We start from the raw sequence: 24,376 nt of genomic DNA, 5'->3' as shown, positions 1-24,376 counted from the left end.
GTTAGTGAGCGGCCCATAGTCTTTTTACGTCGGTCACTAATGGGCCTTATTCCGATGCCATAGACTTTTTACGTCGCGGCATCGGAATAAGTAAACAGAGCAGGGAGCTGTCAAATCTCCCTGCTCTCAGCTGCCAGAGGTAGCTGAGGGCTGGGGGCGTCCCTGCTCTGCCTGGTGAGATCGATATAAGTATCGATCTCACCCGTTTAACCCCTTAGATGCGGTGCTCAATAGCGAGCACCGCATCTGAGTGGTTTTGGAGAGAGGGAGGGAGCTCCCTCTCTCTCCCACCGACACCTGGCGATACGATCGCCGAGTGTCTGTGTCTCCCATGGCAGCCGGGGGCCTAATAAAGGCTCCCAGGTCTGCCTGTGGTGAATGCCTGCTAGGTCATGCCGCAGGCATGACCTAGCAGATGCCTGTCCGTTTTAAACGAACGGGCAGTAATACACTGCAATACAAAAGTATTGCAGTGTATTATAATAGCGATCGAAGAATCGCATATTAAAGTCCCCTAGTGGGACTAGTAAAAAAGTTTAAAAAAAAATGTTTAATAAAGTTAATAAAAAAAAAATGAAAAACCCACTTTTTCCCCTTACAAAATGCTTTACTATTAGAAAACCAGAATAAAATTAAAAAGTTACACATATTTGGTATCGCCGCGTCCGTAACGACCCCGACTATAAAGCTATTACATTACTTAACCCGCACGGTGAACGCCGTAAAAAATTAAATCAGAACCAACGGAAAAATTGCTGTTTCATGTGAATCCTGACTTTAAAAAAATGTGATTAAAAAGTGATCAAAAAGTCACATCTACTACAAAATGGTACCAATAAAAACTACAAGTCGTCCCGCAAAAAAAAAAAAGCCCTCATACAACTGCATCGGCGAAAAAATAAAAACGTTACGGCTCTTCAAATATGAAGACACAAAAACAAATAATTTTGAAAAAAAAGCGTTTTTACTGTGTAAAAGTAGTAAAACATACAAAAACTATACAAATTTAGTATCGTTGCAATCGTAACAACCCGCTGAATAAACTTATTGTGTTATTTATACCAGACGGTAAACGGCGTAGATTTAGGATGGAAAAAAGAGTGGCTAAATTTCAGATTTTTTTCTACCCCCCCCCCCAAAAAAAGGTTAATAAAAGTTAATCAATAAATAATATGTACCTCAAAATGGTGCTATTGAAAAATACAACTTGTCCCGCAAAAAACAAGACCTTATACAGCTATGTCGACGCAAAAATAAAAAGGTTATAGCTCTTGGAATGCGACGATGGAAAAACGTTAAAAATAGCCTGGTCATTAAGGGGTTAAAAATCCAAGAAGTTTGGATCAGTAAGGGTCTGAGCGCTGAGACCCCTACCGATCGCTAAAACTAAGCAGCAGAAGCTCATAATGTGTCTGTGATCTCTTATTAAACCCAGAACAGCTCTAACTGCCACAATTGTCACACTAACTGGGTTTTTCTCCTATGTGAATAGACTCTATAATCGCAGCTCCATGTACAGTGGGAAACCCGAAATTTATATATATGAAAGAAATCCCACAGCACTCCGATGGTTCCAAAAAGTATGTGATTTATTCCGTCAACATAGGACCTCTTTTGAAAAAGTGATGTGGGATTTCTTTCATTTATGCCTTATAATCCACGGATCTGGATTACCTGCCTGCACCCATTAACATGTTAGAATTTGATGCAGAGTGCTGCTTATTTCTTTCTATGTATGTATGTATGCATGTATATATGTGTGTGTGTGTGTGTGTGTGTGTGTGTGTGTGTGTGTGTGTGTGTGTGTATATATATATATATATATATATATGTATGTATGCGTGTATATACAGTGAAGGAAAGAAGTATTTTATCCCTTGCTGATTTTGTAAGTTTGCCCACTGTCAAAGACATGAACAGTCTAGAATTTTTAGGCTAGGTTAATTTTACCAGTGAGAGATAGATTATATTTAAAAAAAAACAGAAAATCACATTGTCACAATTATATTTATTTGCATTGTGCACAGAGAAATAAGTATTCGATCCCTTTGGCAAACAAGACTTAATACTTGTTGGCAAGCACAGCAGTCAGACGTTTTTTGTAGTTGATGATGAGGTTTGCACACATGTTAGATGGAATTTTGGCCCACTCCTCTTTGCAGATCATCTGTAAATCATTAAGATTTCGAGGCTGTCGCTTGGCAACTCGGATCTTCAGCTCCCTCCATAAGTTTTCGATGGGATTAAGGTCTGGAGACTGGCTAGGCCACTCCATCACCTTAATGTGCTTCTTTTTGAGCCACTCCTTTGTTGCCTTGGCTGTATGTTTCGGGTCATTGTCGTGCTGGAAGACCCAGCGACGAGCCATTTTTAATGTCCTGTTGGAGGGAAGGAGGTTGTCACTTAGGATTTAACGGTACATGGCTCCATCCATTCTTCCATTGATGTGGTGAAGTAGTCCTGTGCCCTTAGCAGAGAAACACCCCCAAAACATAATGTTTCCACCTCCATGCTTGTCAGTGGGGACAGTGTTCTTTGGGTCATAGGCAGCATTTCTCTTCCTCCAAACACGGAGAGTTGAGTTAATGCCAAAGAGCTCAATTTTAGTCTCATCTGACCACAGCACCTTCTCCCAATCACTCTCAGAATCATCCAGCTGTTCATTTGCAAACTTCAGATGGGCCTGTACATGTGCCTTCTTGAGCAGGGGGGACCTTGCGGCACTGCAGGATTTTAATACATTACGGTGTAATGTGTTACCAATGGTTTTCTTGGTGACTGTGGTCCCAGCTGCCTTGAGATCATTAACAAGTTCCCCCGTGTAGTTTTCGGCTGAGCTCTCGCCTTCCTCAGGATCAAGGATACCCCACGAGGTGAGATTTTGCATGGAGCCCCAGATCGATGTCGATTGACAGTCATTTTGTATGTCTTCCATTTTCTTACTATTGCACCAACAGTTGTCTCCTTCTCACCCAGCGTCTTACTTATGGTTTTGTAGCCCATTCCAGCCTTGTGCAGGTCTATGATCTTGTCCCTGACTTCCTTAGAAAGCTCTTTGGTCTTGCCCATGTTGTAGAGGTTAGAGTCAGACTGATTAATTGAGTCTGTGGACAGGAGTCTATTATACAGGTGACCATGTAAGACAGCTGTCTTTAATGCAGGCACCAAGTTGATTTGGAGCGTGTAACTGGTCTGGAGGAGGCTGAACTCTTAATGGTTGGTAAGGGATCAAATACTTATTTCTCTATGCACAATGCAAATAAATATATATAATTTTGACTATGTGATTTTCTGTTTTTTTTTTTCTATAATCTATCTCTCACTGGTAAAATTAACCTAGCCTAAAAATTCTAGACTGTTCATGTCTTTGACAGTGGGCAAATTTACAAAATCAGCAAGAGGTGAAATACTTATTTCCTTCACTGTATATACAGTCCAATTGTAGGTAAACACAGCACTCCACACAGCTATATATTAGGCCATGTGCACGTTACCAGAGGATGAATCCGTTCCCCAACTTGAATACATAAAAACCATGGGACAAAATAACGGCACCAGGACTTCCAGATAGATGAAAAAAGGGTGGATTTATTCACCTCAAGTGAGCAGCGACGTTTCGGTTCGTCACAGAACCTTTCTCAAGTTGTACAACACTACACACATTGTCATGTTAATTATTGAATGTACTTCCTATTTATACCTAAGACCAATTGATGTACAATTTGCAAAAATCAAGTACACACATAGAACTTTCAACCCATATTATGATAGTTTTACAAAGTGCATAAGTACAATCGTACTTTCATATATCAGGTGCAATATACGTGGATACAAAATGTGTAAAAACTGTCTAGTGTGCTTTGATTAGCAATTTAGGCTAATCAATGAAAGCTGCAGAGGCCAATCCACAAAATATAGTTATATATAAATCACATGGAAAATCATACATTACCAATCTGTTGCACACCTTGAGACCGCAGCGTTCGTGCGCGCCTACTGCACATGCTCAAAGATGGTGCCAAGACCGGAAATGGGGTCTATGGAACGCAAGCCGTAAGAAAATCACCACTGCGCATGCGCCGGATCGGAACTTGCGTTCCAGCCCCTCTGCGCAGGCTGCGTTTACTCGATGTCACAGTTCTACAAACCTAAAAAATTCAGGCTTTATGTTTATAGTAGACTAATGCATTTGAATCATGGTAAAAAAAACTCTTCTACATACACACTTCATATAGATATATGGTATATGTGGAGTCAGTATGACTTTTTTTTTCTAGACACAACTTCTATTTCAACAATATTCTATATATATGTACCCTCTAGAGAACATTGGTGTGGATTGAGTGTGAAATCCCATATGGGATGATCCTCTTCCCACTTAAATTGATTTGTGATCCTCTTCCCACTTAAATTGATTTGTAGTGAAGCCTATCTAGTTGAGCTATACTGGTTTAACTGATTATTACTCAGTGTGCCAATTGAGGGTAGATGTTGTGTATTTTTTTTACCATGTTTTTTATCATATTTTCATACACTATATCATCTATGCAGTATTATCTTCACTGCATTAGTCTAATATATACATAAATCCGGAATTTTTTTAGGTTTGTAGAACTGTGACATCGGGTAAACGCAGCCTGCGCATGCGCAGAGGGGCTGGAACGCAAGTTCCGATCCGGCGCTTTCGCAGTGGTGATTTTCTGAATATCTTTGCAGGTTGTCAGAATAGCCTCCCAGAGCTTCTGTTTTGATGTGAACTGCCTCCCACCCTCATAGATATTTTGCTTGAGGATGCTCCAAAGGTTCTCAATAGCGTTGAGGTGAGGGGAACATGGGGGCCACACCATGAGTTTCTCTCCTTTTATGCCCATAGCAGCCAATGACACAGAGGTATTCTTTGCAGCATGAAATGGTGCATTGTCATGCATGAAGATAATTTTTCTACGGAAGGCACGGTTCTTCTTTTTGTACCACGGAAGAAAGTGGTCAGTGATCAACTCTACGTACTTTGCAGAGGTCATTTTCACACCGTCAGGGACCCTAAAGGGTCCTACCAGCTCTCTCCCCGTGATTCCAGCCCAAAACATGACTCCGCCACCTCCTTGCTGACGTCGCAGCCTTGTTGGGACATGGTGGCCATTCACCAACCATCCACTACTCCAACCATCTGGACCATCTAGGTTTGCACGGCACTCATCAGTAAACAACACGGTTTGAAAATTAGTCTTCATGTATTTCTGAGCCCACTGCAACCGTTTCTGCTTGTGAGCATTGTTTAGGGGTGACCGAATAATAGTTTTATGCACACTTTCAAACCTCTGGAGGATCCTACACCTTGAGGTTCGTGGGACTCCAGAGGCACCAGCGACTTCAAATACCTGTTTGCTGCTTTGCAATGGCATTTTAGCAGCTGCTCTCCTAATCCTATTAATTTGTCTGGCAGAAACCGTCCTCTTTATGCCTTTATCTGAACGAACCCGTCTGTGCTCTGAATCAGCCACAAATCTTTTCACAGTACGATGATCACGCTTAAGTTTTCCTTAAATATCCAATGTTTTCATACCTTGTCCAAGGTATTGCACTATTTCACGCTTTTCGGCAGCTTAGAGATCCTTTTTCTTTCCCATATTGCTTGAAACCTGTGGCCTGCTTAATAATGTGGAACGCCCTTCTTAAGTAGTTTTCCTTTGATTGGGCACACCTGGCAAACTAATTATCACAGGTGTCTGAGATTGATTACAATGATCCAAAGGGCCCTAAGACACAATACCATCCATGAGTTTAATTGAAAAACTAATAATTAAATGTTTATGACACTTAAATCCAATATGCATAATAATTTGGAACACGGTGTGTGTGTGTGTATGTATGTATGTGTATATATATATATATAATAATTATATTTTAGATAAAACATTACTATTTAGTTTTTTTACTTTTATAAATATTTAAATGTACTATTAAGTTGGATTAAAGAAAATAAAAAGTGTTCTGTTAAAACTACCATTATGGGGTTTCGCAGCCTTTTTTTCTGGTATTTTTAACAGCAAGAGTAGCACAATATTCACTGCTATTCTAGCAGTCAAAAAGACTTCATTTCCCGACAGAACCAGTGGGGTCGGGGCGCTCACGGGCAGCCAACTAAGATGGCTCATCAGCACCTGGGCACAACCACTTTCTCTAGTTAACAAATAAGGCGATTTACCCTCATCAAATCTTTAGGGTTTGCTGCCATTTAATCTCTGCTTTTATTGATGTTGTTCCGGAAATGCGCAGTGCTGCGGAAGGACACTAAACACTTTGAATGCTCCGGTCATGCACACGATGGTGCCCATTCTCCAGCCATGTCGGCTGCGCCAGAAGATTACTTGATATTTAAATAAAAAGTAGTAAGGATGCACTCCTATGTGTTGGTGCTGTTCAGGTGAGGGTTGTACCCCAATCGTAGAATATAGAGAAAACCCAAACGCACTCCAGAGATATTCGACTGTATGAAATTTTTCGTGGAAGAATTATTTATTTTCATTCATTCCAACATAGATCATTTGTACAAAACAAAATTGCGAGCGATAAGCATTTTTTTGACGTTTCGGCCTATCCAGGCCCTTTTTCAAAATCGCTATGGAAAAAGCAAATCATAACATAACGTGTCTACTATTTTAAATTGGATAACAAATAAATAACAAAAATAGAAAATTTGTAACAAAGAAATTTCTTAAGTCAAGATTTAGATAACTGATCCCAGTAAATAGAATCAATAGATATTCATTTATATATAGTAAGTCACTAGTGAAAAACAAGAGGTATTTATCTAACATTCATATGAAATCACTATAATCATATACTTTTTAATCATATACTTTTTTTGGATCACAGGTTTGTTCATGTTTTGTAGCTTTCTGAATCAGGATGTGTGAAAAGCAGTATATAACAGGATAAACATTAGGACATATCACATCAAAAATGATAACAAGTATATATATAATACTAGTAAGGGAGGTATTAACGAGCTACCTCTCAGGACCATACCATAAAATGCCGGCTGGAAAAACTGGTGATGAATAGAGAAGGAGTTGAAGAAATGTATATATATATGTGGAGGGTATCAAAGTAGCGAACAAACTAAGTTAAATGTTATATGGTGATAGAAGCGTACCTGCACTTAATTTCCACGGGGTAATCGAGAGGGAGGCGTCTGCCAGACGCTCAGAGTGTGTAAGAGTGCTGGACGAGAGCACCCGTTTATGAGGCCTGGGTCTCATATCGGATATCCGGTATTTGGAACGCAAGGTCGCTCTGACACATGCGCAATGGGGACGTCGCCGTTCCGTGGAACGCAAGCTGTCTGTATCGCTGAATTGGTCTATTCCTGTCCTCGTAAGATACCCCTTTATAATGTCAGCCTCTTTTAACTCAGAGAACATTATTAATCCTTAAATAATAGAATCTGGGTAATCGACTCTCAGTGGACTACATGTTGAGAAGTGATATATTTATACATAGTGTTAGAAACTTCCGTAGGTCTGAGCCAAGATGTATATGTAAACATAATATGTAGCTAACGTTCTTAAATGAAAAGAATAATAAGGTGTATTATATTGTATTATAAAAGGGATGTATCATTGTTTAATAAGAAAAGAGGGGAGGGACAGATTGTAATGTGAGATTAAGATATGGAACAAAGAATAATGATAAAGCCAAGAAAAAAAGACAAAGAAAAAAAAGAAAAAAAGAAAAGATAGATTGTGAACCGGTTCTATGGTACCTGTATCTGGTCGCGTACTGGATCTTGAGTATAAATCTTTTTCTATCGTGCCTGAGAAAAGAATAAATACACGTATAGTATTAATGATAGAAGATACAAGGGTGAGAGAATAGACTATCAATATATTTTCAGCATAATAAGTCAAATTCCCTATTCAGGCCTTTAGGTGCAAGAGTCTCCAATGTATGGATCCAGTATGACTCCCTTTGTTTAAGTAGGTGTATGTGCTTGCCGCCCCTCCTAGGTCTAGAAACCTGCTCAATGATTTGAAACCTTAATTGGGATATGTTATGATTGAATTTGATAAAATGATCCGGAAGGGGTAGCCATATTTTCTTGCACCTAATTGTGGACTTATGACTACATATACGGTCCCTGATGTGTTGGGTGGTTTCTCCCACATAGGACAAACCACATGGGCACTTGATTAGATACACCACGAAGTTCGAGTCACAAGTGAAAAAGCCTCTGACTGGAAAGGTCTTGTTGGTATGGGGGTGCTGGGTTGTGTCTCCCTTAATAATGCTGGAACAGCACGAGCAATGAAGACATGGGAAAGTCCCATTTCGTTTGGTCTGAAGGAAAGTTTGTCTAGATATTGTTGTGAGACTGCCAATGTCTGCTCTGATAACACGATCACGGACATTAAGAGATCTCTTAAAGCACATCATTACTGGATTTTTGAATTCCTCTATCTCTGGGTAAGCGGTATGTAATACCGACCAGTGTCTGCGGACACTCTGGAGTAATTTTGATATTATGGGGTGATAGGTCAAAATCAGGGGCAATCTAGCCTGTTTAGGTTTTTTTACAGTAGTATCTTGGTTAGTCGCTAGTAGTTTATCTAGTTCTTTGGATAATAAAGTCTTGGGATAGCCTCTTTGTTCAAATTTTTCAGACATGTTGTGTAATCTAATTTTTTTGGTGTTGACATCAGAAACTATCCTGGACACTCATGTATTGAGATCGAGGTAAAGAACACAGTGTATTCCTAGGGTGACTGCTATTGAAATGTAATAGACCATTTTTATCAGTGGATTTTACAAAGAGGTCAGAGCTAAGGAGCCCTAATTCGTCTAACTCAATGGTGGTATCTAAAAATGAGATTTTTTTCTTGACTGGAGTTAATCGTGAACTTTAGTTCCTCTCTTATCTGATTAATGTAGACAAAGAAATTGTCCAGGGAAACTGCCGGCCCATTCCAAATACAGAAAATGTTGTCTATATATCTGTACCAGCATAAGGCATGTTGTAGAAAGAGGGGGTTATTATAAATGTGTTCCTCTTCAAAAAGTGCCATGTACGCATTCGCATATGGTGGGGCTACATTCGAACCCATAGCTGTTCCGCATGTCTGTACGTAGAATTCATCACCAAATAGGAAGACTTTTTCATATAAAATTAACTTGAGTAATTCAAGCCAAAATGATATAGAATCTGATGTCATTGTGGTGGACTCTAAGAGACGAGTTACTGCTTGAATGCCCCTCTGGTGTGAGATGGAGGTATACAGGCTACTGACATCCAAGGTTACTAGAATGGAGGTGTGACTGATCCTTGGTAGTTCCCTGATTTTCTTTAGGAAGTGACCTGTGTCTAGAATAAAGGAAGGTGTCGTTTTGATTAGGGGAGTGAGAATTTTTTCCCAAAAAATAGCAAGGGGAGACAGAATATAATCGGTCGAGGCCACTATGGGCCTCCCAGGTGGATGTCGTAGAGATTTATGAATCTTGGGTAGTACATAGAAAACAGGGATTATGGGGTGACGATTCTGTAAATATTTAAACGTTTTCTCATCGATCGTTCCCCGGTCTCTATGTTCTTCCAAGACCTTGAAGATTCTAGTACGGATCCTAGATGTGGGATCAATATTAATTTTATTGTAAGTATTTGTATCGGATAATTGTTTCTCTATCTCGAGGATATAATCTTGTTTATCCCATACTACTATGGCCATTCCCTTGTCAGCAGGTTTGATAACTATGTCCTTATTATTACTCAAGGATCCCAAGGCCGCAGACTCTGTTCTAGTTAGGTTATTTCTATGTGGATACAAGCCCATCCTATAGTTAAGTAAGAGGGCTTGTGTATCCCTTTTGATCAGTTCAATGACTGCTTCTGTGGCGTGATACGTCTTAGGGGGAGGATAGTTACTGCGATTGTATAAACCCACAGATTCAATCGATAGGGGTGTAGGGGCAACAGTTGACGTGGGTGTGCCAATATTGGCAGTGGAAATCCCAAAATGAGTCTTGAGTCTCAATGATCTATAAAATCTATTGAGTTCTTGCTCTAGAGCAAAGGTGTTGCAGGAGACAGTCGGGCAGAAGGACAAGCCTTTCTGTAAAACTGATAGTTCAGCTGGATTCAGGGTGTAGGAAGAAATATTCACGACCAGGTCATTCTTCTTACCTGGGATCGCGTCTGAATTCCCGGCTCTCGACTTCTCCCTTCTCCTCCTCGACCTTCGGGTGGGGGCCCCCTGCCCCTTCGATTCCCTAAAAAACGGTTGGGGCGGTATGATGGTCTTTCCACCGACGTATCGCTCCCTGATGTAGACTTGTTGCCAAAGCCGTATCCTCTGCGTGGCCGCCAGGGATTGGAGGAATCTTGCCATCTGTATATCTGGTTGTTCAGATAGTCGTTGGCGTCTCTCTGGAATTTCTCCCTTTTCCTGGATTCCAATTCCTTAGTAAATTCCTTAATGCTGTTGTCTGTACGTGACTTCAGAGTTTCCCACTCATTGGTAGATAACGATGATGATAATTGTTGTTCCAGCGCTTTAATTTTTTCGGCTGATTCTTTAATAGATTTTTGTAAATATTCCACGGTCAGGACGATAAGGTCCAGGGAACACTTATTTAAAAAATTTTGAAATTGATCACAGTACTGTCGATCTTCAGCAAACAGTGTAGGTCTCAGATGACTACGAAGTCCCCTGAGGATCCTGTTCAGGCGATGGTACTCTGCCAGGGTGATGCAATGTAGGTCTTGAGAGGTATGCTTGCGTAATTCTTTTTCATAGTCCCTCGTGCGTAGCTCCTGTGGTGGGATACGAAGAAAATCACCCGAATTGGTAACCTGTGATAATATAGAAGCTGTGGTCATCTGGTCGTAAGCGAATGTTTCCGACGTCATCTGGGTAGGGTGCGCCTTAACAAGACAAGATATTTAAATAAAAAGTAGTAAGGATGCACTCCTATGTGTTGGTGCTGTTCAGGTGAGGGTTGTACCCCAATCGTAGAATATAGAAAAAACCCAAACGCACTCCAGAGATATTCGACTGTATGAAATTTTTCGTGGAAGATTACTTGATGGCATCGCTGGAGCTCATCGGTAAGCTAAACACTGAGAGAACTCCCTCATCTTTTTCTTGGGAACAATAGATCTCAACCAGATATGCCTCACTCCAAAAATTTGCAGAACTATCACCTATCACAATTCAAAAGAGGCACAGCACAAAACCCTATGTGAATATTCCCCAGCAACACCAAATAAAATACCGGTGTGGATACCCCATTCAGCTCTAATCGACACTACATAATAAATCATACTCACCAAAGACGACTGAAGATTTAAAACAGATCTTGGAGACTTGCTAGCAGACCAACCAAGTCCATACTCCCAGGCTTCATTGACCTGGCCCACTCTGTAACAAGACCCTTCTCAACAAGCCTCCAAGGAGCATCACTACAAGAAAGAATGCTTTGACCTGCTGCAAAGATTGTCAGACCTGATGAATAAGTACATTTTTTTATTTTTTTATTTTTATTTTGCTCGCCTCTCTTATCTGCTTAACTTATTCAACCGAATTGGAGAAGTCTCCATATAAAGGTACCAAATCTTACCATGCCAGTTGTCCGGACAGAACTTTCATTCAGTCCCGCTCCGTAAAGGATGATAATACCCCAGGGTGTTACGTGGGACTTTACGATAATTTCCTGCCTCCTGTTTGCCCACTTGGGCCCGGTGCTCATATTTCCTATTGTAATATGTTCAGCTTCCTAGGCTGACTTTGTATCCACCAGTCCCACTTAGCGACCTAAAGGCAGTGTATATTTCTGTTCTTTATTTAGGACTTTTTTGGTTCTTTTTTTCCTCTTGTTTACTTCTTTGGGCACAATTAATATGTTCAGTCATTGATATTTATTCATATCTTACACTGTTGGTCTGTGCTGACGTAGTACTTTACCTTTATGTAATTCTTAATGTATACATAGATGGTAGTAAGACCTTTATCAGTTGTACACTGCAACCTCAACAATTAATAACCACGTGGTGACTAGAAAGCATATAAATTTTTTCAGGTAACTTTTTAGAATGAGCTGACATATGTATGTACATACGAAATAACACTATTTTGGTCCATTATATTACTTGTTTTTTTTTTTTTGTTTTTTTTTTTTAGCTCTTTTCCCCTCTGCAGGCTCATTCTCTTATTCTCAGTATTCTCTGAGCTAGTGGGTGTAGCCTAAGGGTATGTTCACACGCTTACTAAAAAACGTCTGAAAATACGGAGCTGTTTTCAGAGAAAACAGCCTCTGATTTTAAGGCGTTTTTGAAGCTGAAAATGAAGCTTCTTTTAATTTGGAGCTTCTTTTAGGGCGTTTTTTGAGGCGTTTTTCATAGTGTTCAATGGAAAATCGGCTCCAAAAAACGCCTCAAAAAGTGACATGCACTTCTTTTTAAAGAGCGTCTTTTAACGCTCAGTTTTTCAAAACAGCGGTATAAAAAGACGCCCCGTATGAACTAAATGCTGTTTTTCCCATTGATTTCAATGGGCAGATGTTTGTAGGCGTTCAGCTTCCGTTTTTTCAGGCGTTTTTCGAGGCATAAACACTCCTGCACACAAAGAAAAGTAGAATCCTGCCTCCTATTTCTATCACAGCAGCAACATGGAGGAGATTATACATAAGTATTGAGCAGTGTAGCTGAGAATCCAGCACTGGGGTGAGATAAAACACTTACCAGGAAGCTGCACTTTTCTCATTCTGCTCCTGTTCCCTGCTACTCTCTTCTATGATCATCTTGTCTGTCTTCTATCTCTGCACCCTCCTCCTGCCCCCATCTCTATAGACTTCTATTGGCAGGCAGACACCCCGCCACACACACCCTTTCTGCAGTCCTGACGACCCTGTTCTGTAACAAGGGGCGGATTTTATTTGAATACAGGGGTGGACAGCAGATTATAAGAAGGGAGACACCTGGTAGCAGTAACTTTACACAAAATTTGTATGGATAAAATAACTAAATTTTAACAAACTAATTACAAAGCTTTATATGTATCAGATATATTATTAGATTAACAGGTTGTTTGAAATGTTAGTGTGTATTTAATTTATATATGTGCAACTTCTCCTATTCTATGTTTAATCTCTGGGCGTAACCAACTAATTACAGCGGTGCTCAACACCTACAGCCTGCATAAGTAATTTTTGGTGTTCTCACTTAAACAGGTCCTCACTGTCTCTGACACTTTTCTTGTGTGTTATAACTCACAAACCTACCAAATTACCCAACTTCCCTATTATCCGAAGCTTTACTTATTCAATATTTCATGTACAAAGATATTTTTTTCCACCCTACCCATATGCACTATATGTACTTACCATAGTTCTCATAGTTCCCATATTCCAGATAGCCTATTTTTATTTGCTCACCCATCAGTTTAGCGTTACTTCATTTTTCTAGACTATTTATGGGAAACCACCTTAACCCTAACCTAGTTACTGCACCTCTGTTCCCAGGTGACGGTGACCCTAAAACACTGCCAGATACGACTGCCATATCGGCATAATGTTATAATTCTCTTTGCTTTTTTTCCCCTCCCCACTCCCTTTCTTCCCATCCCCTCCACCCCGGGAGGCGCCTAGAGTAACATGACTTTATCATCACTTCTAATATGGCTCATCTGCCTTGAAAATCATTTCACGTAATGTTCAGCGATTTAACTACCAGAAAAAAAAGGTCTAAAGCTTTTCATTACTACAAGACATGTCAAGCTGATATCGTCTGTCTTCAGGAGATTTCATTCTCGAAAACATCACACCCTAAGTTTTTAAGTCCACACTTCTCTACCTTTTTATGGCACATACGCCCATGAGAATAGGCGGGGTGTAGTAAACATTCCCTTTGTTTGCACGAAATAAATAATTAATCTCATCAAGATAAGTGATATCTTAGTATCTTTGTATGATGTCCATATGACATTAGTAAGATACTATGGTCCTAATGAATACCAAGCACTGTCCTTTTCCCATCTTTATAAGCTCATTGATTGTCACCGCCATGGCCTATTGTTAGTTATGGGTGACACTAATATAGTAATAGACCCCTCCTTGGATAAGTCACCTACTCAAGTGCAACGCTCTCTTTAGAACTTGCTGACATGCTACACCATCACGATCTACATGATGTATGGTGGAATTAAATTACTTTTTCTTGCCCCCATTTCTGCTTTAGCCGAGTTGACCACGTTTACTTTATCACAGGACTTTGCCTCTCTGTTTTAGAGCCAAAACTCTAAGCACGCCATGGTCTGATCATAATCCAGTGGAGGTTTCTCTTGACACTCTCGTTCCTTGTGGGATGTCACTTAACTGGCGCCTTAACGACTCCCTTTTGTCTTCCAGGGACACTTTTACGCAGATCCAAGATGCAGTTAAAGAATGTTTCGAATTTAATACCCTATCTATCATCTCACCAGTCATATTGTGGGAGGCACACAAGGCCATATTTTGTGATACCTAGATCCAATTAGGATCTTCCTTGAAAATGACAAGAGAAAGGAATATCCTAGATTTATATAAGCAATTGGAACCGCGAGAGAGGGCCTGAAAACAAACCCTTCCACAGCCAACAAAAAACAGGTAGATAACATCAAGGTTTAGTTAAACTTTTAAGTCGAACGCAAACTTCGATGGTTAAAACAATGTTATTATTCTCAAAGTAATTAATAAACCAGGCAGACTTTTGGTTTGTCAGTTGAGAGTCCCTGGTTCCCCCTGAGAACTGCTAAAGTTGAGAACAGAACCTCCACTGGAACTATAATTGCTGACCCCTGAAAGATCGCAACATTTTTCTAATTTTTCTGTCTGAATTATACTCTTCTCCCCCTCTTTCAATTCCTTGAAAGCAGATAATCTGTTTGCTTAACTGACATTTCTGGAAATTTCACATTCTAATCTTGAAGCTTTAGAAACCAAAATTTTAATTGCAGAGTTACAAAATGCCATCAAGCACCAGAAAACATCCAAAACCCAATGCCCCGATGGGGTTCCCCTTTATATTATAAAAATCTTTCCTTGCTGTAAGCCCAACACTTAGCTCACCTGTTTAATACTCTTCGAACTGGTGCCACTTCAACTTAAGCTCTTATAAAGTACATAGCAATGCTCATGTCGCAACCTCTCATCTCCCTCCCTAACTTTATGAAAACCCTATCCGCCTTTGCTTCCATATGAGGCCTCACCATAAATCCCAACAAATCTGTGGGGCTAAATAGAAACCGGTCTCCTTGATCCAACACCTATTTCCAAATTCCTACTTATTCCAGTGTGCCAAACAATCACTGGCATATCTAGGAATCCATATTACCCCAACCTACGATTTACTGTACACTCCTAATTTTTCCCCCTTATCCGTTTCTCTGATAAATTGTTGCATGCTTGGCGATCTTTGTCGCTCTCTTGAATTGGGCGTATCCAATCGGTTAAAATTATGCTCCTAGCTTGGCTGTTATACTAGAACCCTTCCCATCAGGGTCCATGACATATACTTTGTCTCCTTCAAAACAAAATATCATATTTTATATTGCATTAAACAACAACTAGGATATCCAGGTTTACCCTATTCGCCCTAAAACGGAATGGAGGCCTGAGTGTTCCTAACATCCTTTAAATATTAGCAGTCACAATTGCATCATTGGCCAGGTTACATGATTCATCAACTAAGCCGTTATGGGTGTATTTTGATATCCCATATGTTTCTATCACTACTTTGTCTTCCACCTCCTTTGTGGCCTAGACCAATCACCTACCCTTATATATTCCTTGTCCAATTAGGATAACATTAAATATTCTAGTAAATTGATTTCCCAACATCTACCACTTATTTCAGTATTGCATAACTCCCTATTTCCTCAGGGTGTAGGCAATTCTTGTAGAAAATACTGTTGCCATCAAATGATGGTGGTCCAACAGATTTACAAAGATACATCATCTTCTATCTCCTACACACTCTAACATCCTTTCATTCGAATACTTTGCTATTTGCAACTGAAGAACTTGGGTTTTCAAATTTTTAGCAATAAAATTAACTCAAACTCATTTTCCCAGTTCAAAAGAATCTGCGATACATGCCTGACTTCCAAAGGACTTATATCCACACTTTACAAGTAGCATCTAGTTTCATACGTCTCTATAAATACATCGAACATGGAGTCCGCATACAAAGTAATGATGTGATGGTACCTGGTCCCCAGCCGGATCTCTCATGCAATCACCAACTACCTAGCGACCTGTTTCCATGGCTGCTCATCTATTGGGCACATATGGTGGACTTGCCCTACACTTACTAGACTTTAGAATCAATATGTAGACTCCAAACAAAGTTATAATAGAGGCTGGAGACTGTTTAAACCACCACTGTCCCCCCATATCATCTAGGCGGCTCCATGTACTAATCTATATAACACAGAGAAACAATTGAGAGCCTTTGACGCCAATATATATAAGTTTTTAATTTTATTAAACAAACACCATACAAGTTAAAAACAACAGAAAGATATGACTCTAGTATAATAGTCGGAGACCGCACACAAACTTGTTGCTAGCTACAGTCTATGGGCAAACATGTGGATATATTAGACAGACCTCTATTACAGAAATGTATTACTAAAGACAGTGCATTGAACAGAGTTCCTCAAGGGGAAGCATACGTGGCGAAACGCGCGTCGGGGTTTATACGGTGGAGCGGACACTTTTTTACTCTCTGTTGCTACTTATGGGCAAGTTCATGATTTGACTAGCTAACTCTGTTCAATGCACTGTCTTTAGTAATACATTTCTGTAATAGAGGTCTGTCTAATATATCCACATGTTTGCCCATAGACTGTAGCTAGCAACAAGTTTGTGTGCGGTCTCCGACTATTATACTAGTCATATCTTTCTGTTGTTTTTAACTTGTATGGTGTTTGTTTAATAAAATTAAAAACTTTTATATATATATATATTTGCGTCAAAGGCTCTCAATTGTTTCTCTGTGTTATATAGATTAGTACATGGAGCCGCCTAGATGATATGGGGGGACAGTGGTGGTTTAAACAGTCTCCAGCCTCTATTATAACTTTGTTTGGAGTCTACATATTGATTCTAAAGTCTAGTAAGTGTAGGGCAAGTCCACCATATGTGCCCAATAGATGAGCAGCCATGGAAACAGGTCGCTAGGTAGTTGGTGATTGCATGAGAGATTTGGCTGGGGACCAGGTACCATCACATCATTACTTTGTATGCGGACTCCATGGTCGATGTATTTATAGAGACGTATGAAACTAGATGCTACTTGTAAAGTGTGGATATAAGTCCTTTGGAAGTCAGGCATGTATCGCAGATTCTTTTGAACTGGGAAAATGAGTTTGAGTTAATTTTATTGCTAAAAATTTGAAAAACCCAGTTCTTCAGTTGGAAATAGCGAAGTATTCGAATGAAAGGATGTTAGAGTGTGTAGGAGATAGAAGATGATGTATCTTTGTAAATCTGTTGGACCACCATCATTTGATTGCAACAGTATTTTCTACAAGAAAAGGCGTCAAAGGCTCTCAATTGTTTCTCTATGTTCTATAACTTACTAGACTTTGTAGCTGAATATTTGGCTTACATCATTTTTTTTAATTTTTTTTTGCATAACCATACGTAAAGATCTCAAATTAGCACTACTACACCTTGCCGGCTATGGACACCTGTGCATTTTTTTTTTTTTTTTTTAATTTTTCATAAATTAAAGGTTAAGCAGCTTTCTAAATTGTCTTTGGTAAGAAATGTTTAATATTTTGCTACTGTAAAATATGTTTAGCTCCTGTAGATAACTGGCTGTGCTGCTGCTTCTAGCTCGAATTCGGCAGCCCAGTTCTCCTGAAGGGCTGACTAAATCTGCTCTTCCCCCTCCCTTCTCTAACTATTAGAGAAAGCAGCAGGAAAGGTGAGGAGGTTGTATATGGCAGATCAGAGAGTGGAGAGGGGGAAGCTTGCAAGTGTTCAGGGAGGACAGAACACTCAGGCTGTCCGTATCGGACTGTAGATAGGGAGGAGAGCAGAGAGGGAATCACACAGGCTAGTGTAGAGAGAAAACTGTGCTGATACATGGGAGCTAGTGAAGGCAGCAGTATCTTGGAGACACAGACCTCACACCCATCCTGTATTACTGGGAGGGACACGTCCACAGGAGAAGAGTCTGAAACTAGAGCAGCTTGCAAACGGAATATAAGGGGATCTGAAAATGTATGAAGGAATAAAGATTGCCACATGGAACCTAGTGCAACTTTTTTTTTTTTTTTTAACGCAAGCAACCACTAACCTATGTAAAAGAAAAATGTTCTATATCAAAGGTGTCCATAGCCTTTAAACCACCAGAACTTACTCATCCTCAATTCAAATTATTCTAATATATCCTATTAGCTGCCAAAATAACTGTAGCCCCCACTTGGAAACCGCAAACTGCCCCATTTAGAGATGTTAAATTACACATGCACAACATGTTCATCAATTAAAAACTTATCAGCATACTGCTTGACAACTATCCAAAACTTGAAAAACTGTGGCCTTGCTTGATTTGTTACGCCTATCCACATCTCTATATTTCCTTGATAACAGAACTCTGATTACCCTCCAGACAGCCAACCTCTTCCTATTCTTTCCCTCTATGACCCTAACCCCCCTTTTTTTTTTCTTTAACTGTAACCTTTTAGGCTTTGTTCACGTCTACGGTATTCATTCCGTCAAAACGTTGGATCCCTTGCACAACTGAGGCAACCTGAAGCCATTTGCACCAGATCCGTCACCGTTGTAATCAACCTGTGGTTTCCGTTAGTTTCTGTCAGGGTTCCGTTCTGATGGAAAGCTCAGATGGAATGCCTGAATGGAGCCCTGACGCAGATGTGAACGAAGCCTTTACTGGTTTATGCTTTTTATTGCACATTCTATTTCTGAAATGTGTGTATACGATATTAGTGTTGCTGAAGTTTTATATATTTCGATATACTAGCTTCTTTATTGCTGTATTTCTAAGAATGTATTTAGCAAATTTTAACTGTTCTTTACTCTGCAAACTTTTTAATGAAATCTATTTCAGATAAATTCAGTGGGTTCCGGAGCTAGGATGCATTTAAAAGCCATGGCTCTGTTTTTAATGGGGTTGTCCAGCTTCAGCAAATACAATTCTGTCCATGGTCATGCAATGGGGACACCGCTCTGATACAAATACTGTAACTGTAACAAGCCGTGCACCTGTGTGTCCATCACATGACCATGGACAGAATTTTATCCACGGCAAACCATGAATATTCCTACTGAATAACAACAAGCAGAGATATTGAGAACTGTGAGGAATTAATAAAGTATATTGAAGATTCTATAATATGGTTATAATGTAATGTCTTGGGTATGCCACCTAAGCCCACTACAGCCGAGTTGGCCATCTGTGGATCACAAAACTGCATCTTTAATCATATTGTTTTCAATAAATATCATTTTTAGCTAGAAGTTTAATTCATAAAAATGCTCTGTTTTAGGCAATTTGACAAAACACATGAAATCTAAAGCTCACAGCAAGAAGTGCATGGACATGGGAATAGCAGTTGGTCCAATAGATGATCAGGATACAGATGATTCGGGTGAGAATTGTTTTGTTTTAATCACATCAAGTGCTTGGAAAAAGTAGACTATGTGTTGCGATATATTATTTGCTTTCAGTAGTGAGTATAGTTGCTTTAATAGATGCAGAAATGAATTACCCCGTACATCACTTTTTAGTTTAGTAATTAAATTAAGCTGCCGTATTTGCAATGTTCCTGTAAATTGGTTTGCAGGGGTTTGTTTTTTTTTTTATGTTTTTTTTCCTGAGCGAATATTGTAACTTGGGAGCATCAAGGATGAATATGAAGTATACTCACAAGTACTGCAAATAGGTCCTAAACTAGAAAGGTGGATCATTTTATGAATATATTATATCTTATGAATATATGGGGCACTTTAAATGCTGACATTGAATTCATTGTTTTTATAATGATGTAGATTAGATGCTGAAATACATTTTACATATAAAGGCCCTTTTACACGAGCTAATAATCGGGGCAAACAAGCCTTCATATGACCGCTCGTTCCCGATCATTGCCCTGTATAAACAGGGCAACGATCAGCTGATGAACGAGTAAACGCCCGTTCATCGGCTGATTGTATAGTTTATGCAGCAATAAATATGATCGTTGTTGGCAGGAAGGTGTGCTGCCGACATGATAGAAATGTATGGGGACGAGTGATCGTATTAACGAGTGCTCGTCCCCGTACGTTACCATTTATAGCTCCTAGTAAAAAGGAGCATACGAGCACCGATTAACGAGCTGTCTCGCTGATCGGCACTAGTTTTTATGGCCCATATTGGCCAGTGTAAAAGGACCCTAACCCTTCCCAAAAGATAATATAGTTTAGCTGAGTAATGTCGTTTCTGACATTTTAATTATTTGAGTATTTCTATCAACCTTCTACAACAAAATTCTCTGAATAGCCTGAAAACTGCCCCAACTAAACTTTTATAGCAGACAAAAATGGTATAATTACGCTCCTTGTAACCAGTCTGTCTCCGATATGTGGCGGGACTAAAGCCTTACCTCAAGTAACGGTATCATCGAGGGCCTGAGATTACAACCCAGCCAGCTTTGTTGTTTGTGCACGTTACTGATCCTGATCTTCATTGTGAATAGCCGCATCAGGATAGATACCAGAGGGCACTTCACAGCGAAATAATATAGCGTTCAGCAGGAAGATTTCCATAAACTATTTAGAACTTCTTTTCCTGGGTCTAAACCTGGTCTATGTGTATTTTATAACTGATGTACAGTGTATATTATTTTTTTATGATATTGTACATTCTTCTCTCTCGCTCTCCTTTTTTTTTTTTTTTTTTTTTTTTTTAATTCCCAAAGTTATCAATATGGGGGGTACCCCAAGTATCCTAAAGAAGCAAAAACCACACAAATGCAAAAATATCCTTTTTTTTTTCATGTGCAATAGAGCAAGCCAGAATTAAAAGGTGTAAAACAAATATCGAGCCTGGTCCTGATCCATTATTAGAAGCTGTGCAGCCCACAACCACTCCACGTTCCCGCACAAATACTTCTGATCCTAGTGTTACATGCCACTCAACGTGATTTATTATTTGTGAACAACTATAAATACTACTTTCTGTCCGTCCCTTCATTTGCTGAAGTTTTCTATACTGTAGAATACTGCATTAGTTACTGTCGAAGACTCAAACTTGTGTCATTAACATGGGGGCATAAAAAGTAGGCTGATTGCCTAAAAGAAATGAGTATATCATATTTTTTCTATGGAGGGAATACGGTTTTGTTGTTTAAAGAATCTACAAAAAGCCACCTGATTATCCAGAACGGGATGACAGCAAAATTGTATGGTTAGGAAATGGGGCTCAGGATGTAAGCTGCTTATTGCCATGTTCTTTGTCTTTGACTTTGTCATGGTTTGGGCATTCGTAAATAGTTGGATGCTTTTACCCTTTGTGTGTGGAATCATCCCCATGGCTATCTGCCACACATCCTCTGATGCTTGTGTCACCAAAGTACAGGGTAGCAATGCGAGGAATGTTAATATGTGAATTAAACTGTCAGGCCAGGTGAACCATTTAGCATGACAAAATGCAACTGTGAATCTCCTGTTTCGTGGTCTTGGTCCTGGACTCATCGCCGAAGTGACTACTGATGATTGCGGAAGCCGTTGACCTATTTGTACTGGTCTCAGAAGCCTCAGAATTCATAGAATATTTTTTTCAGGAACCTAAACTGAAATTGGATGCGTAAAAGGGAATTAGTTGTATTTTTTTAATATGGCCATTTCCAGACTACACTTCATGACTATAGTTAACACGATTTCGGCACGGTTTATCTAACGTGTGACTTTATATGTTCAATGATCGTGTAGAAATATATATATATTTTTTTTGCTGATTAAGCCTTCTTTAACATCTGCGTCAGGGCTCCGCACATGGGTTCCTTCAGAGCTTTCCGTCAGGGGAACCCATGAACAGATGAAACAAACGGAAACCATAGGTTTCTATTTGCATCACCATTGATTTCAATGGTGACGCATCCGGTGCAAATGGTTTCCGTTTGTCACTGTTAATTATGGGTTCTGTCGTTTTGACGGAATCAATACCGTAGTCGACTGCGCTGTTCATTCTGTCGAAACCCTAACAGAACGGTGACAAACGGAAACCATTTGCACCGGATCCGTCACCATTGAAATCAATGGTGATGCAAACGGAAACCTATGGTTTCCGTTTGTTTTAGTCGGGGCTCTGTTCATGGGTTCCGCTGACGGAAAGCTCCAACGGAGCCCTGACGCAGATGTGAATGACGCCAAACCCAATGTAACCATTTAATCACAAAATATTTATTTCTTCATTCACTTTTTCAGAAGGTTTTCATTAGATCTGAAAGGAGCTTGCGTAGTACATTACCATGAGATATATTTTTTGTTTGCGACATGCTCTAGCCATCTCTTTGTGTGTAGTGTTGTTTCTTTAGTACTTATCTCGAAGTACAAGATATACAGCCAACCATCTCGTGTGTATGGGGGCTTCCGGACTGTTCCCCAACTGCAGACATCACTGGAAAGCAGATTGGCTAAGTTGGATTTTAACGTGTTGGATTTTAAGTTTAAGGTGTCTGACAGCGGCTTATTCTCCTCTAACCGCTGAAATAAACACACACTTAGCTGAGCCGAATGCATATAGTTATGGTGGTCCAGAGAAATAGCTGTCGATAGACCTCGTGTATGGCCAGCTTAAGATTCGTAGAGATAGATTCAAGAGATATTTAAACCTTAGGGCCTGTTCACATCAGCGTTGGGCTTCCGTTCGACTTTCCATTCATCTGTTCCGTCAGAGGAACCGTCAAGCGGAAAGTATCGTTTCTGTTTGTATTGCTGTTGATTTCAATGGTGTTTATTTATTTTTTTGTTTGTTTGGCTCCGCTCCGCTAGGTTTTCGTTTTTTTTCCCTGGAAACAATAGCACAGCACACTACGCTATTGTTTTTGTGAGAAAAACGGGAACCTTGTGGAGCGGAGGAAAACGGAATACCATTGAAATCAATGGTAATGCTGAGGGAACAGATGAATGGGAAGACCAAACGGAAGCCCGACGCTACATGAGTGTTTGTATTGTAATCACACTATTGAAATCTGATCCTGCAGCTTCCAGATTGACTTTCCGGGGTTTTTATCTACTTTGATTTGAGAAATATTTAAAAGATTCTTAAAGAATCTTTTTATGGTGATTAAATATGTATATACTGTATCTCTCCTGTTTATTTGAAAATGTTAGCATTACTACAGCTCGAATGCATTTACCATTAAGTATAATATCCACTCTCATAAGCTTTACTTTATGATCATTTTTAGGGTGTGTTCACATCAGCGTTTGTTTCCGCTGAGGGGTTCCGTGGGAGGTTTCCGTTGGGTTAACCCCTCAGCAAAAAGGCAAACGGAAAACTCTGTTTGCCTTTCCGTTGAGGGGTTAACCCAACGGAACCCCTCAACGGAAGGGCAACGGTGATGTGAACAAGTCCTTAGTTGATTTTATTTGTGTTCTTTTTTTTTAAAATATGAATACCTTTTTCTGCTACCAAGGTGCTCCCTTGAATCCATTCCTTTACTACCCCAGCAGGTGGCAGCCTTTGCCACAAAAAGTAGCATCTAGCAGATCTCTAATAACACTGTTCACACTGCACTTCTACTACTTGTTTAGGACCATATTAATAATAGAAAGAAAAATGATCACAGGTTAAACAATACGTTATTCTTGTAGTATTCACTTGAGTGAAACAATTTGCTTTTTGTTAGCTACTACTTTACATAATGAATTTTTAACTTTTGAATAAATTGAGTTTTAAAGCTGCGTCATTTTCTAGTTGCTCCATATCTGTAAACCATATGAAGGATTAAAGCTGAACTTGCTTATTTGCAAGAATTGACAAGTCTAATAATATTATCATGTACATGAAAGTTCTTGGATTTAGCATCTCAACATGTTTCTAACCCTGGACAGGAATAGCTTGATCAAACCTGTCATATCTGCTGTCAGGTCGTATTCAGCGCGTATCCTGAATTTTGATCAGAAGTGGTTCTGTGTTTTTTGAACCATGTGAGATCAAAAACGTGTGTGTGCTTCAAAGGCTTTTCATGCACTGCTGCAGGGCACCTTTTCAAGCAAATATTGGCAGGAATGTGGTTAACATTCAATTTACCAGTTGTCTTCGTTCTTTTATGGTAAAATACATAACGTGTAAAAGCGATGCATGTATATATATTTTTTTTAATTGTGT

The 24,376-nt window shown here is 39.6% G+C and overlaps 1 protein-coding gene across 3 annotated transcripts in view; it reads left to right on the top strand.

The window, feature by feature from the left end:
- The window catches only part of HIVEP1 (HIVEP zinc finger 1), a 245,536-nt gene that overhangs the window by 198,655 nt on the left and 22,505 nt on the right, over window positions 1–24,376 (top strand). For all 3 annotated transcript variants that reach the window (XM_075826632.1, XM_075826631.1, XM_075826633.1), the window contains one exon: window positions 19,551–19,652. In XM_075826632.1, coding sequence (XP_075682747.1) covers window positions 19,551–19,652 — 102 coding nt within the window. The remainder of the gene's footprint in view (window positions 1–19,550; window positions 19,653–24,376) is intronic.

Source organism: Rhinoderma darwinii, chromosome 5 (assembly GCF_050947455.1).
Source record: "Rhinoderma darwinii isolate aRhiDar2 chromosome 5, aRhiDar2.hap1, whole genome shotgun sequence".
Taxonomy (NCBI): Eukaryota; Metazoa; Chordata; class Amphibia; order Anura; family Rhinodermatidae; genus Rhinoderma; species Rhinoderma darwinii.
The sequence above is the reverse complement of the archived record's forward strand: the minus strand, read 5'-3'. Positions and strand labels throughout refer to the sequence as shown.